At 46.5% G+C, this 14,713-nt stretch overlaps 2 protein-coding genes across 2 annotated transcripts; one reads left to right on the forward strand and one right to left on the reverse strand.

Moving 5' to 3' along the window:
• Positions 1–402: 402 nt before the first annotated feature.
• LOC109945560 (zinc finger protein CONSTANS-LIKE 3) lies at positions 403–2,086 on the forward strand. Its single transcript, XM_020551882.3, has 2 exons — positions 403–1,416; positions 1,520–2,086. Exons 1-2 carry the CDS (start codon positions 757–759, stop codon positions 1,793–1,795), a joined length of 936 nt encoding a protein of 311 aa, XP_020407471.1. The 5' UTR covers positions 403–756; the 3' UTR covers positions 1,796–2,086.
• Positions 2,087–10,210: 8,124 nt separating this feature from the next.
• LOC103653749 (helicase protein MOM1) lies at positions 10,211–14,424 on the reverse strand. Its single transcript, XM_035967349.1, is given in 12 exon segments — positions 10,211–10,506; positions 10,593–10,697; positions 10,836–10,921; positions 11,010–11,160; positions 11,281–11,330; positions 11,674–11,870; positions 12,033–12,142; positions 12,761–12,860; positions 13,095–13,256; positions 13,347–14,056; positions 14,136–14,264; positions 14,347–14,424. Coding segments are annotated over 6 exon segments (660 nt in total). The 5' UTR covers positions 11,834–11,870; positions 12,033–12,142; positions 12,761–12,860; positions 13,095–13,256; positions 13,347–14,056; positions 14,136–14,264; positions 14,347–14,424; the 3' UTR covers positions 10,211–10,398.
• Between the last annotated feature and the right edge of the window lie 289 nt (positions 14,425–14,713).

The raw sequence follows: 14,713 nt of genomic DNA on the forward strand, positions 1-14,713 counted from the left end.
GTCATCTCTAGGTGTGTCTTATGCTTTAAGTATCGTGCAGTAGTGTTAGGGTTGCACATACCCTTATGTGTTTATTTTTTTTTCATTTATGACCATTTAATTGACCACATTATGGATGTGTTCGAATATTCATTTGTGCATAATTTTAGTATTTTTACTATTTAAATATAGGAGGACACGATGAGGATGGAAACCGTGGAAAAAAAAACCGATTCTTTCTTTTAGTAGAGAGTATTATATTGCACGAGAAACTCAGGGACACCAAGACTTAGGCGTTTGGATTATGCTTTTACGTCGATGACGCAAGGTTGTACTGTTTAACCAACGCAAAAACATGAGACTGAGCAAAATATTGACTAGGTTCCGTTGTTTACCCCTTTGATCAAAGCCATCGAGCTCGAAAGCCCTTTTCCAGTGACTGACGATTAGCAACTCCATCCAGCTGATGGCAAGCGAACATTACATCTAAGCATCGTCGCAGAAGCGAACAAAGTAGCAACAGCGACGGGACGTACGGCGGTCCACTGGCCGCCCAACTCGTGGCCGGCAGCCTCTCCACGTGCTGGCCGACCCCTCAAAACGGCCGCTGCGGCGGGCACGCACCAGCAAGCACACCCGAGAGCGGCCATTTCCAACGCAAACACCCCCACCCCCACCCCCACCCCCACCCCCACCCCGCAGAGCCCAGAGTCCGCCCGTGACAACCCGTAGCGTCTCTGATCTCTCTCGTGACTCCCGGTCCGGAGGAGCACAGGCATGGAGCTGGAGCAGAAGCCGCCGCCGCCGCCGGCGGGGTACTGGAGCGGCGTGGCGGGCGGGCGCCCCTGCGACGCGTGCGCCGCGCGGCCGGCGCGGCTGCACTGCCGCGCGGACGGCGCGTTCCTGTGCCCCGGCTGCGACGCGCGGGCGCACGGCGCCGGGTCGCGGCACGCGCGCGCGTGGCTGTGCGAGGTCTGCGAGCACGCCCCCGCCGCCGTCACCTGCCGCGCCGACGCCGCCGCGCTCTGCGCCGCCTGCGACGCCGACATCCACTCCGCCAACTCGCTCGCGCGCCGCCACGAGCGCCTCCCCGTGGCGCCCTTGCTCGGCGCGCTCTCCGACGCGCCGGCGCCGCAGCACTTCCCCTCCGCGGCGGCGGCAGCGGGGGAAGAAGCGTCGGCGGCGGAGGAGGAGGACGGGAGCGACGAGGCCGAGGCGGCGTCGTGGCTGCTCCCCGAGCCCGACAACAGCCACGAGGACAGCGCCGCCGCCGACTCATTCTTCGCGGAGCCGGACGCGTACCTCGGCGTCGACCTGGACTTCGCGCGGTGCGTGGACGGCGTCAAGGCCATCGGCGTGCCGGTCACGCCGGCGCCGCTCGAGCTGGACATGGCTGCCGGCAGCTTCTTCTACCCCCAACACTCCATGAACCACAGCGTAAGCCTTAGTACCTCGCTCTATAGTTTATTTATACACGCATGGTATTCCGTATCCCTCGAAAAGCATGTTCCCTTTTTTATTCCCTGTGGAGATCGTGCAGGTGCCGTCGTCCTCTGAGGTGGCGGTGAGCAGGGGGAAGGAGCGGGAGGCGCGGCTGATGCGGTACCGTGAGAAGCGGAAGAGCCGGCGGTTCGACAAGACCATCCGCTACGCGTCCCGCAAGGCGTACGCCGAGACGCGGCCGCGCGTCAAGGGCCGCTTCGCCAAGCGGTGCTCGGAGGACGACGACGCGCTGGAGCACGAGGAAGCGGCGTGCTTCTCGCCCGCGGGGTCGGCGTCGGCGTCGTCGGACGGCGTCGTCCCGTCCTTGTGTTGAGGAGAGAGTCGGCTGCCCGGCGACGACGACTTCTTTCCTTAGGTTTTTGCCAGCTCTGTCCACTCTGAACTTGAGCTCCGTTTTGTTCTCTTTTGATCTGAAATTCTGAACGCGAGCTACGTGTAGCATGAATAACGGTGTGTAGCTGTTCGATGGACGAACTCAACAGTCGCGTTTCGCGTGGAGCTACTGCAACCCTTGTCGGTCCTCCGACATCACTGTAAATTAATCCACTCGTCCTTGTACATTACCATCCAAAATTCCACCCCAAGAACACACATATTACGGTTTGTTCGGTTCGCTCTCAATCCATGTGGATTAAGTGAGATTGAGTCGGTTTAAATCCATAACAAGTCTAAATCCATCTCGATTCCGTCCAATATACTTCAATCCACATGGATCTCGATTCCGTCCAATATACTTCAATCCACATGGATCGAGAATAACCAAACAAGGCCTTAATGTGCATCCGCTACCTAGAAAATTTTGCTCTTCACGTGCACCACTGCCATAGTGCATCCGGCTCTCAGAAAAGGATCCTTGGCTCGATCAGCACCCAGCTGTCCAACTCTTTTCTTTCTTGCTGCAGCACCTACCTGTTGCGGACAAGGCGGTTCGTTGGTAGAGCATCGATTTTCGAACATCAGAGCACGTGAAAACGAGGGAACCGTGAGCCGCTCGGCGGTTACCCAAACGGGGTTGCAGGTAAATTTCTGGTTTGAGCCATGGTCCCAGTCAATGGAAGCCCTCTCAGCCGCTGGTGGGCTTTGCACAGCTAGACAATGAACCGGGTTATTAGTACGTGCATTACCACCACGTGACTCAAGTGCACAACTTTCTTTACCCCCGACAAAGTGGCACGCATGCAGTGTGCACGACACGGACGCACGTCCAACTTCCCAAAAGGTTTGTGTTGATCGCGCCTTCAACTCCATGCATGCTCACCGGTTTGTGTTGCAACCAATATAACACTGTAACAACAGTATGCTAGCTAAGCTAGGTCAGCAAAATGGATTTGAGCCTCACGAGCCGGCTTGAGCTCGCTCAGGCTCTCAGAGAGGCTTGCAAGGCTGAACGACCCCGAATCAAATCTACTTGTGATTCCCTCAAAGAAAAATAGAATTCTAATTTAGGGCTTGTTATTAGGTTCCTCCGGGCAGGACGCGCTCCAGGCCCCTCCGCCTTCGCTCCCGTTCCTGGCGCCGCCGGCTCTCCGGATTCCCCAGATCTGGCGGGGGCTGGCCTTGCTCGTTCGTTTCTACTCGCGTCCCCTGTCTACCACGCTAGAGATCTTCTTCCCATGGGGGCGTGGCTGTGGCTTTTTCGAAGATCGTCCAGGGCCGCTTTGACAACGCTCTTCAACATCGGTAAGTTCTTGGGGGATTGCTCCGTGCCATCTGCATCGATTCAAATAGTCCATTCGCAGGTCTAGCCAAGATCTGCAGATTTGTGGTGATGGTCACTCGTTGTCTCATGGGGATCTACTGGGATTCGATTCGTCCAGCCCTGACTTCACCAGATCTGCAAAGTCGCTTACAAATTCTAGAATCGGATATGAGATACGCTCTCTCAGGCATTATTGGCAGATCCTTTGCAGCGGGCTTCGCGAGCAAGGATCCCTTACTCGGAAAAGATGAAATGGTCGGCGGACAGCTCACCGGTCTTGCAGTAGAAATTCAATTCCTTCGACGCAGTGAATGCGAACATCGCCCTTTTCCATCAGCGTGCGGCGGGCGACGCCGACTCTGGGTCGTGTGGTCATCTCCGCATCAATTGCCATGAGTCTGACTCGGTGCGGCTGGATGACGCTGGCTGGTCTGTGGTAAAACCAAGGTACTGGTGGCGTAAAAACTTTGCAAATCCTAGGAGATCCTCGCAGATATCGGATGGGAAGGCCTCCAGTCTCTTAAACTGAAGCTTCATGATAAATGCTACAACTGCCTCTCACCAGAGCACTTTGCCTTCTGCTGCTCGGCCCCTTCTCGTTGTTGGTTTTGTCTACAAGCTGGGCATAGGGCTAGGACTTGCCCTAAAGAGGCGTTCAGAGAAAATTCAACTCATCTTCCACCGGCCTAGAACCAGGGAAGGATTCATCGCAGTGTACTAGCAGTTTAAATTATTCGCATCAGCAGCGCAGCCCATGTATCGACCATTCTCTACAAAAGCAGGAGCAGCAGCCGGTTTCCCTTCACAGCCTCCCGCCCCTTGCCCACAAGAAAACCTATCTCCAGGCTCTGCAAGAAGGTCCTGGCATGGAAGCCCGTTACCCAGGAGACCCACGGGGGAGGCCAACTCGTGCGTCCTTCGCCATCACGGCGACGGGACCAATTCGACGTTGCAGGGATGATCTGATCAGCAAGGTGGTTGTCTATTCCTTCGACGGCAACAGTCATGAGGTTGACTCATTTTTGCCGATGACATGCTGCGGGAAAAATTCGATCTTCAACATGGTCAGTATCAGCTTGTCAAACACTTTCCTGGGCAGTTTCTTATCATATTCTTTGATCCAAGATCAAAGCAGTGGGCTCTTGACCGGAGGTCTGCTTCTTATCGTGGTCGGGTCTTTCATTTCAGTGATTGGTCAGAGGATAACTACTCTATAAAGACCAACTTTGAGTTCAGAGTCAAAGTTAGGGTAGAAGGGATTCCTATTCACTCCTGGAGGGAGGATGTTGCCTCAAGGTCCTTAGGCAGAAGTTGTGCCATTCACTTCGTCCAAGAGAGTTCTAGATGTAGAGAGCGCACTAGATCCTTTGACATGTGGGCCTGGTGCTCTGATCCCTGTGAAATACCTAAGGAGGTGTGGTTAACCGTTACTAAGCCAGATAGAGAGCTTCCTTCTGTTGGCACTCCATTGACTCTGGTTGGCGCCCAGCATGAGGATCCGACAGATCTAAAAAGGGGCCATGTGTACACCCTATGCAACCATATCGAGGTAGTTGAAGACCTCACATTCATTCGTGGAAGGGGCAGAAGGGGGGGTCCTCCCAACCGCATGCCCCGGCGTGAGTTCGTGTGGAGTTATGGTGCCCTAGATTCCGTTGGCGAGAAAAGGGAGTATCCAGAAGATCATCGTGCCAGGGATACTGTTCGTCGTGACTGGGACCATGATGACGAAGAATATTTTCAAAATGGCCGTCGCCAAGGCACCCGTCGCCATTGCAGTCTATCTGGATGGGCACACGCGTCTCGCTGCCGAGGAGGCCTCGATGACTACTACAGCTCCAATGGAAGGCATAGAACGTCCACTCCCTTTCATCGTCATGGGCAGGGATTGACATCCACTAAATCTTGGGTCCCTAAGGTAAAAGCTAAGATGGTCTTCTTTGCTAACCCTCTAATCTCGGCTGTGTGGCCGTCGGGCTTTGACGAAGGGGCGGTCGTTGCTGAAAACGTCAGGCTAGCCAAAGACCGCAACTCTGACAACAAGGCTCCTAAGGCTGCCGAGGGAAGTTCTGGGCCAGTAGGAGACAACATCCGTGACAGCATCGATGCTCTCCTGATCCAGGCATCTGCATCTCCTAAGGTACCTCCTGCGACTGCTCTAAATAGCGTAGATGTTCCTCACCATTCTAAGGTCGAAAGGGGGACTGAATCATATCTCAGCCCAGACCTGAATAATAGTATGTTGTCCAATGTACCATTGATACAAGAAACAGAAAAGTCAACCCAAGGAGTAACAAGCGTTGATCTTAACTTAGATGCAAGCGATTATTTACAGATCAACACTGTAATCAACATAGCCAGGAAGTTCCTACTTCTGACACAGTTCGCATCACTGATCATTTCTCAGTCGGTCAGTCAACCGCACATAGGCAGGGTGTTTGCTTCGATGCACAGTTACAAGAGTTCGTTGCATCTATTGCTATGTCAAAATAACAACCTCTAATCCATCCACCTCCTAATGATACCACAGGCAGTTTTAACAAAACAATGGGGGTCCCCTGAATCTCCTGCTGATTTATATAATCACGCTTCGACCTTCACTAAGAGATCCAGCGTTAGACTAGCTGCAAAGAAAAAGTTTATGATGGGGCGTTCCAGTGCAATAACAAAAGCACAGGACATTCTATTAGCCAAGCTAAATAACACTGCAACAAACCAAAACCAAAACTTAACTGCTTCATGTTCCTCTAACCAAGGCAATACTTTTGAACAGATTGCACGCCTATTCACAAGACCGCTAGCCAAGGAGCAGATGGAGGCAATCATGGAGCTGGTCAATCAATGAAAAGAGAAGACAGGGCCAAAGAAGCGGGGACGCAAGGTGGCTCCTCTGGTTACCCCAGCCATCAGGGCTGTGGGGGGTACCTGAGTGCCCTGCCTAGTGGATGCTATCTCCTTATGGTGCATCATATCATTTGTTCCTGGTTCCCTCAGTGGGGTTATCTAGCTATGTCTGAGACCATACTACTTGATGTGTTAGTGGCGATTTCGTGGCTTTTGTTTTCCTGGCTTCCAGTGCCTTTGTGTCGATCGGCCTCTAGCATGTTTGTGTGGGGATTACTATGTGGCAGTAAGCTGCGTTGTTTGTGGTGGGAGTTGTTAGGTGCCTGGTTGCATCAGTTATCTATCTATTGCTCTGTCTTATATACTTCTAGCTTCTCAAGTGGAGGTGGTCTTAACAGTTAAATGTGTTCCAACTGCACTATTTTCTCTTGGAATGTGAGGGGTTTAAATGACCCGGCCAAACGTGAAAGCGTGAGACAAACAATCCTCTCCACAGGTGCAACCATTGTTTGTCTCCAAGAGACAAAAATCATGAACTGGACCAATGACTTGCTGAAGGAAACTGTGGGATGCAAGCTGGCTAGTCAAATGGTTCACCTCCCTTTGCAAGGTACCTCTGGTGGAATCCTTATTGCCTCTGACGCAGACTTGTTCGATATGGACTTTATTCCATGCGCATCAACTTACTCGATCTCGGTTAGAATCAGTTCGAGAGTTGAGGATAAGGTTTGGGACCTCACGGGGGTTTACGGTCCCCAACCAGAAATTGATAAAATGAACTTCCTATCGGAGCTTCGAAACATCTGAAATGTGATGCGTCCGGAATGGGCGATCCTGGGAGACTTCAATATGATAAGGAGAGCAAGGGACAAAAATAAAGGATCAATCAATAGAAGAGTTATGAGTCAGTTCAATAGTACAATTGATGATCTGCATCTGTTAGAACTTGATCTCAATGGTAGAGCCTTTACATTGACAAATGAACAAGATGATCCTACAATGACTAGGATAGACAGATTTTTTGCGACAACTCAATGGCATGGTCTCTTCCCAACGGCGGATCTACTGTCCATTTGCACCATGACTTCAGATCACTGCCCACTTATTATGCAAGGCTGTTCTCCTGTTTGTTTCTACAAGGGCTTTTCGAATCATTCTAGACGAAGTTGGACGGTTTCAACGAGGTGGTGTAGCGAGCTTAGACTACTGGAGTTAACTCTACGGATGCCATTCTAAGGCTTCATGTCAAGATGTTACGCACAGCCAAAGCTCTAAGTGCGTGGAGACGCAAAACAGTAGGCAGCGTCAAGGTTCTATTGGCAATCATTCAGATTATTCTTACTCATCTGGAGAAGGCGCAAGAAAATAGACAGCTCTCCAATGATGAATTGGAGTTTAGGAGAAGACTAAAAATCAAAATTCTTGGTATTGTTTCCATTCAAAAAGCAACAGCAAGACAACACTCCAGACAAATATGGATGCGTATGGGAGATGCTAACACTAAATTCTTTCACTTGGTAGCAAACAACAGAAGAAAGAAGAACTATATCAGATCTCTCCGTTGGAATGACAATTTATTGTCTAGTTAGCAAGACAAACTGCAAGAGGCTCACCGACATTTCAAGAAGATTCTTGGAGAGACAGGAATGAGACATAAGGTAGTCCAGTGGGCCGCTCTAGACTACTCCCCCTTTGCGTTAGGTGAGCTCGACAACGTGATAGATGATTCGAAGATCAAGAAAGTGGTTATGAGTTTACATTCAGAAAAAGCACCTGGCCCAGATGGTTTCATTGGCCTTTTCTATAAATGTTGCTGGACCTTGGTTAAAGAGGACCTCACTGCTGCAATTAACGATTTCTACAATCACAGATGCAAAAACCTCCACCTAGTTAATGAAGCAAACATTGTTCTTCTACCAAAAAAGAGGTCTCAGATAGCATCGATAAGTTTAGACCTATCAGTCTAATAAACAGCTTTATGAAAATTGTCACCAAAATTTTGGCAAACAGACTGGCACCGCGTATGAACGAGATTGTCTCCGTCGCCCAGAATGCCTTCATTCAAAAGCGGTCAATTCATGATAACTTCCTATATGTTCAGAGGGTGATTACGAAGCTGCACAAGAGTGGTCAGCGTGCGCTCTTCATCAAGCTTGACATCTCCAGAGCCTTCGACTCCATAAATTGGGCATATCTCCTTGATGTGTTAAGAGCCCTTGGTTTCTCCCAAAGGTGGCGTGATTGGATCACTATAATTCTTGGTTCATCTTCTTCCAAAATAATAATCAACAGAGAGCAAACAAACATAATTAACCACAAGCGTGGCGTACGACAAGGGGATCCTCTTTCTCCCTTTCTATTCACTTTAGCAATGGATCCTCTCCAGCGGATGATCGAAAAGGCAGCACCGGCCGGGCTACTGGGAAGTGTCCTGACGAAAGGGGCAAAGTTTTGTTGTTCCTTGTATGCAGATGATGCCGGTGTGTTCGTGAGAGCAGACAATTCAGACCTCAAAGTTCTTTAAACGATTCTGGAAGTCTTTGAAGGATGTTCAGGGCTAAAGATAAACTTTGATAAAACTTAAATCTTTCCAATACGTTATCCTGAGTCCCTTTGGCCAAACCACTCCGAAGTGTTCCCTAGCAAATATGCTAATCTGCCCAGAAAGTATCTTGGTCTCCCCCTACACTTTAGGAAGGTTAAAAGGATCACCCTGCAACCGCTATTGGAAAAAATCAGTAAAAGGTTGGCTGGTTGGAAAGGCAGACTCCTCTCAAAGGCAGGCACAGAAACATTGGTTAAATCGGTGTTAACCGCCCAACCGATTTATCAACTTACGGTTTTTCCGGTTCAAAAATGGCTGCTGCAAAAAATTGATAAGATAAGAAGAGGCTTTCTCTGGAAAGGAAACAATCCTGAAACTTGCAGTGGAGGTCATTGTTTGATCAACTGGTCTACAACATGTCTGCCAAAGAACAAGGGGGGTCTGGGCATACTGGACCTTGAATGCTTCGCAAGGGCTTTAAGAATCAGATGGCTGTGGATTCGTTGGAAGGACAGAGATAAGGCATGGATCGATTTACAATCGCCATGCGACAAAACAGACGAAGATCTTTTCAATGCATCCACGGTGGTCAACGTTGGTAATGGGAGAACAACTAGTTTTTGGAAATCTAGTTGGATCCATGGTCAGACGCCCAAGAATATTGCACCAAGTCTGTTCAAGAAAGCAAGGAAGAAAATCATTTCAGTTTTTCTTGCTCTTAGAACCAATAGATGGATTCAGTTATGCCTGCCATGCATATGAGAAGACGAAATAAAAGACTTTGTAACCCTTTGGCAGGCTATCAACAACACGCAAGAGCTTAACAACTTGGAGGACACCATCTCTTGGAGATGGGTGGCTGATGGACAATATAGTGCAAGTAGCGCCTATAACATTCAGTTCTCAACAAACTTCTGCACAATGAAAATCTGTTCCATTTGGAAAGCAAAAACTGAATCAAAATGTCGCTTCTTCGCTTGGACTCTTTTACACAATAGAGTGTTGACAGCAGAGAACCTCTTGAAAAGGGGATGGCCTTGCAATCCTTCTTGTTGCCTCTGTAATTTGACCTTTGAAACAACGATTCACTTATGCAAGGACTGTCCCTTCAGCAGGGAGGTGTGGGACAAAATCTTGTCTTGGGCGAACCTTTCGTCCTTTAGAGGGATCTATGGTACCGAGTCTTTGTATGATTGGTGGAGGAATTTAAGAAGTATGTGCAGCAAGCATTCGAGAAGACTTTTCAACGGCCTTATGATTTACTTTTGGTGGAGCGTTTGGTTAGAAAGAAACAATAGAATCTTCCATAATCAGCATAGATCAGCGGAGCAGGTTGCTTTAGTGGTCAAAGAGCTCGTTGGTTGTTATCAGTTTTCGTCTGGCTAGTAGGTCTGTTCAGTAGTTTTCAATCGTCGTGTAAGTCGATTCGGTTTTCTGTAACTTCCTGTAAGTTCTTCCCTATCTAATATATTGGAGCGACAAGTCTTTTGCCTCTCCCTTTCAAAAAAAGACTCCCTCAAACATCAAGCCAAGACGAGCCTGAGCTAACTCGTGAGCCCAGCTTAATCTGACATGTCGCTATATTGTTACGCTATTATATTATTATATTACTAGGAGAGTGCCCGTGCGTTGCAACGGGAACGTATAAAACCACGATAAACTATGTACAAATGTGTGTTATACTTTTATAGGTCAGTGATCGTGCGTTGCAACGGAGACATATAATATCTCGATAACTTATATATGCACATGTGTTATATACAAAATGTGTCTTATATTGTTATAGTAAGATGTCCATCCTAATGATACTACGAACCTATAAGCCTACCTATGATGGAGCCTCATTGCATTCATAATTCAATCCATCTGAAGCAAGGGCAAGTGATCCTCGATGATCCAACTCAGTGTATTTCAGAAAAGAAGCAGCACACCAACACTGAAACAAGTAATAAAGAAATTTATCATATTTGGTAAATTCAATGTAAAAGCAAACAAAGTAACACCGGTTGGTGCCTAGCTTACCAAGGCTATGTTGAACGCATACAGTATGCTCCGTGGCTCCCGCACAACTAAATGATTATTTAAAAGATATTAAAGGAACTGGTTGGCCAGAAAGAGTACATTATCCTACAGTTGTGAATAATGAAAAAATAGTTCAGAACCAGAGGATCAGATACTTCCACAAATAATGATATCAGAAGGACACTAAATGCAACAATAGGAGCAGAGAGGGAGGGAAAAAGTTAGCAGGAAGATTATACATACTGGTAGCTTTAACACCATATTTAGCTTTGACAGCTCACGCTTAAGTTCAGCGTGAAGACTTTTAGGTGTCCTCATGTTTTCCACTCCTTCAGAATGAATTTATTAGAAAAATATAATATCTACTCCTACAGAACAAAAATACTACTTTCAAATTGTAATTTCAGATTGTTTTACCTGTCTCAGGAAGTAGACGAAGGTCAGCACTTGGAGTACTCATTTTAGGAAGCAGGTCATGATTATTTATAGAACACAGATGATCATTATCAAAATCAGGATGGCACCCATCTGGCAATCTCTGAAGTTTCTGAAATTGAATTTCCTTAAACTGTAAAGAACAGAAAATATGGGTTTCAGTAGCCAAAAAATAACAAGTGGGGAGTAATGTAAATCAGGTAAAGAGTACGCAATTAGAGAAGAAGAATCATTTATCTGCTTTCAGGCATACCTTCTTTGTTTTTGTGGAGACAGTTGATTGCTTGGATTTAGCAACTTCATCTACAAAATAAGACACAAATTAGATATGCTAACATATTTGCATGAAACGTGTCGTAAATAGCCAATAGTGGTTATCACATTTCTCTTCCATATGGAATCTAGTGTAGATGTTTAGCAAAAAAAATTGTTGCATATATGTCCAACACACTATTTTTGGTAAAAATTCCAGATGCTTATTTCTTGTATGCATTTAATTGTGTAAATTTTCTAATCCCGTGTGTACTATCAGTTTATTCCCATATGAAACTTCAACTGATTGTAAGAAATAGACAACCCCTTGATTTTGATGGTAAACAACAAAAACAATTTGTGGTCTAGTGGATAAGGAGAGGATATCAAGTACCTGTGTGTTTCCCTTTTAGGAGTGTAAATAGTCCCAAGTAGTGACTTGTCCGCGTATCCGAGGCACAGCAGCGCTGCAAGCTCGCCGCAGGCCGTGGGATAGTCCTAGGGTCGCGACTGATATGAATTGGGCCCACAAGCTCAAACAAAATTCCTCCCATCGAAGTTGCTGGAAAATTCTAAGAAACAGTACAACACCTGCACATGCACGAATAGAAAATAAGCACTGGTTTTATGTTATTCCTGGGACACATCATTGTCTTTGTCAACGGCTCATTAAAATAACCTCACCAGCACAGACGAATAAAAACATATATAAGCATATAAGCATTCACCAAGCAACAACAGAGTAACCTATACCTCGAAGGCCCAATCGATGACGGTCGCGATGAGGCGGCACAACCCACACCAACGTAGGTGCCATGGAGGTCCTTGACCAAGACCATCTCGACGGTTTGCATTCAGCTTAACTGAAGAAATGGGCAAACAGTGAACATATAGGCCACTCATAAATTCAATGGCAAAATATTGATCTAGCTCAACACCTCCAAGATATAACAAAAATAAAATGACAAAACAGAACGACATTGCATCAGTACACTCATGTTAAAAAAATATAAAAAGAAGCCTTGTGGCTGCATGTACAATGAAATCTCTATCTCATTATAAATAATTGTATCATGGACCAGGCCCCTAATGCATGACTGCTTGTCTCACTAATACAATTTGCAGTCTCTGAAAAATTCTAATGTAGAAAAAATACACTGGAAGCCTTTGTGCATATACAATGGGACCTCAGACATCATTATGAATATAGAACATGCCTCTAATGAGCAACAGCTTGACTGAACAATACAATCTACAGACTTAGGGAGAAACATTTTCATTTACTAACAGGGGACAAGTCCTTGTTATAGATGGGCTAGCTACTTGTGCTATAATAGAAAGTATCAGCCCAGGGTAATTCATTATCACAAAGCATATCAACAATATAATAGTTATCCCTCAAAGAAAACATTGAATAGTTATGGTTGTACGAATGAAGCAATTTAACCAGAGATATAAAATATCAACAATGGTAACCATACCATTTTACACCCATGATCAATGACCCACTTGAAGGTTGTCTGCTCTCCTAGAGCAGGTGTGGCATTAAACTTCAAGTCCATACCTGGATACATAATCGGTCTGAAAACAATGACACGGGCAATATTAAGAAAGACCAAAACAAGAGAAAAACAAGTAGTGAAAGCTCAAAAAAAAGACAACAAAAAGCGTGGGACGAAGAGAACAAAAACTTGGACTGAGAAAGTACGTAAAACAAAAAATAAGCAGTCATCCGAAGGATAAGATTCACCCTCCTCTATTTGCTGGAATATGCTTGACAAGCTTTGCAAGATCATATGACTTGAGCCGACATACCTGAACAGCAGTTGCGCTAAGGAAGGAATTCGACAGCGCTCCAGGCCTACCATCCACAAGTTATACAAGCAAGATTGCTGATATGTTCAAGCAGGTAGAAAACAGAGGAGGGGGTAGGAGCGTCGTTTATCTTGTGAATGAGGCAGATGCACTCGGCCCTATCTGGAAAGCAAACATAACCAAACATAAGCGGAACGCGAAGAAAAGACATGACAGACGGGAACAAACTGAGGCTAGCTAGCTGTGGCTTACCGACGAATCGGGATGTGCCTCCAGCAGCAAACACCATTATAACATATGATCTGGCGTGTAGCAGGGTAGAAGGGAAGAAAATAATTGGACTATAGCAATTTGTGAAAATCCCGTCCTCAATATCCTAATACGCAATCCCTAGACCACTACACAATCCTAGATAAAAGGTTGAGATAATTCAGTTCAAAAACAGAACAGAACATACTAAGCGGTGATCATACCATCCATTAGACTATGAGCACCAGAGAATGAATACCCAAGCAATCAGAATGTACAACAGGTCATCATCATTGTATGCATGTATGGGAGTGTAATTGTGTTAACTTGAACTTAACTGATGTGCTTATTAGAGGACGATTAGATACACAACACTTTAAGAAATATTGACAGCAAGTGGTTTAGACAACAAAACAGTAGCAATCTTTGCAAAGGTCGATAGAGTAGGCAACAAGTAATTATGATACAGTAGTAGGCATATTCGTAATTTGTCCAGATAATACAGCGATCAAATAATAAAATACAGTGATCAAATAACCATAATACGATCATCAAATAATGTAGTGTACCTGGTGAAAATAAAACCTCCTCAAAGGAGACATAATACAAGTCTCAAAATACCAATCGATTCATCAACATCAGCATAACCACTTGCATATTAGGAGTACTTACCAGTGTTAGGTGTTCTACGAGACCTGGACGTATTATTGTGCCTAGAAAATAAAACAATCAGTTTGCTGGCATACATACACAAAAGAATAGGCAAGCAAAATAGGGGTGCCCAAAATTCACCAGCAAGGGCGCCACTTCGCTGATGTGTTGGATCTAAATCTCCCCTGTTTTACATGTGTTGATGCTAGGAAAAGAAATCCACCGCGCAAACTCAACGGTTGGAGCAACGATTAGCAAGCAGTGACAAATCTAGGTAAAATGATTCATCAGAAGGAGAAGGCCAAGGGGGAGGAAGAGGCCAAGGAGATGGTGAGGGAAGCTAGAGGTATACCTAGGATAGATCATTCATGGCTCCACCTCCTGGCCGTCGACGCCGAACATGGTGAGGGGTGGCGGGCCCTGTGGCTTCTCCTAGGGCGTGGAGGAGGTAGCAACGTGCCTGTCTACGGGGGTAGCGGGCAGGGGAGGAGGGACAGGCGAAGGCTAGGAAGGAGAGACGTCCAGCGGCCAAGAGGAGGTAGCGACCGTGTCACCAGTCTGGTTGGCACCTTTATTCTCAGCTGCAAGAAAACATGGCATCAGAGAATTGAGTGCATACAAAATAGATTAGGCAGTTTTAACGGCAACATGTATGACTCTCACCATCCTGTGCAGCGATGCTCAAATCCCAGAAAGTCCAAGCTCAGCCAATACTACAT

Source organism: Zea mays, chromosome 4 (genome assembly GCF_902167145.1).
Source record: "Zea mays cultivar B73 chromosome 4, Zm-B73-REFERENCE-NAM-5.0, whole genome shotgun sequence".
Lineage (NCBI taxonomy): Eukaryota > Viridiplantae > Streptophyta > Magnoliopsida > Poales > Poaceae > Zea > Zea mays.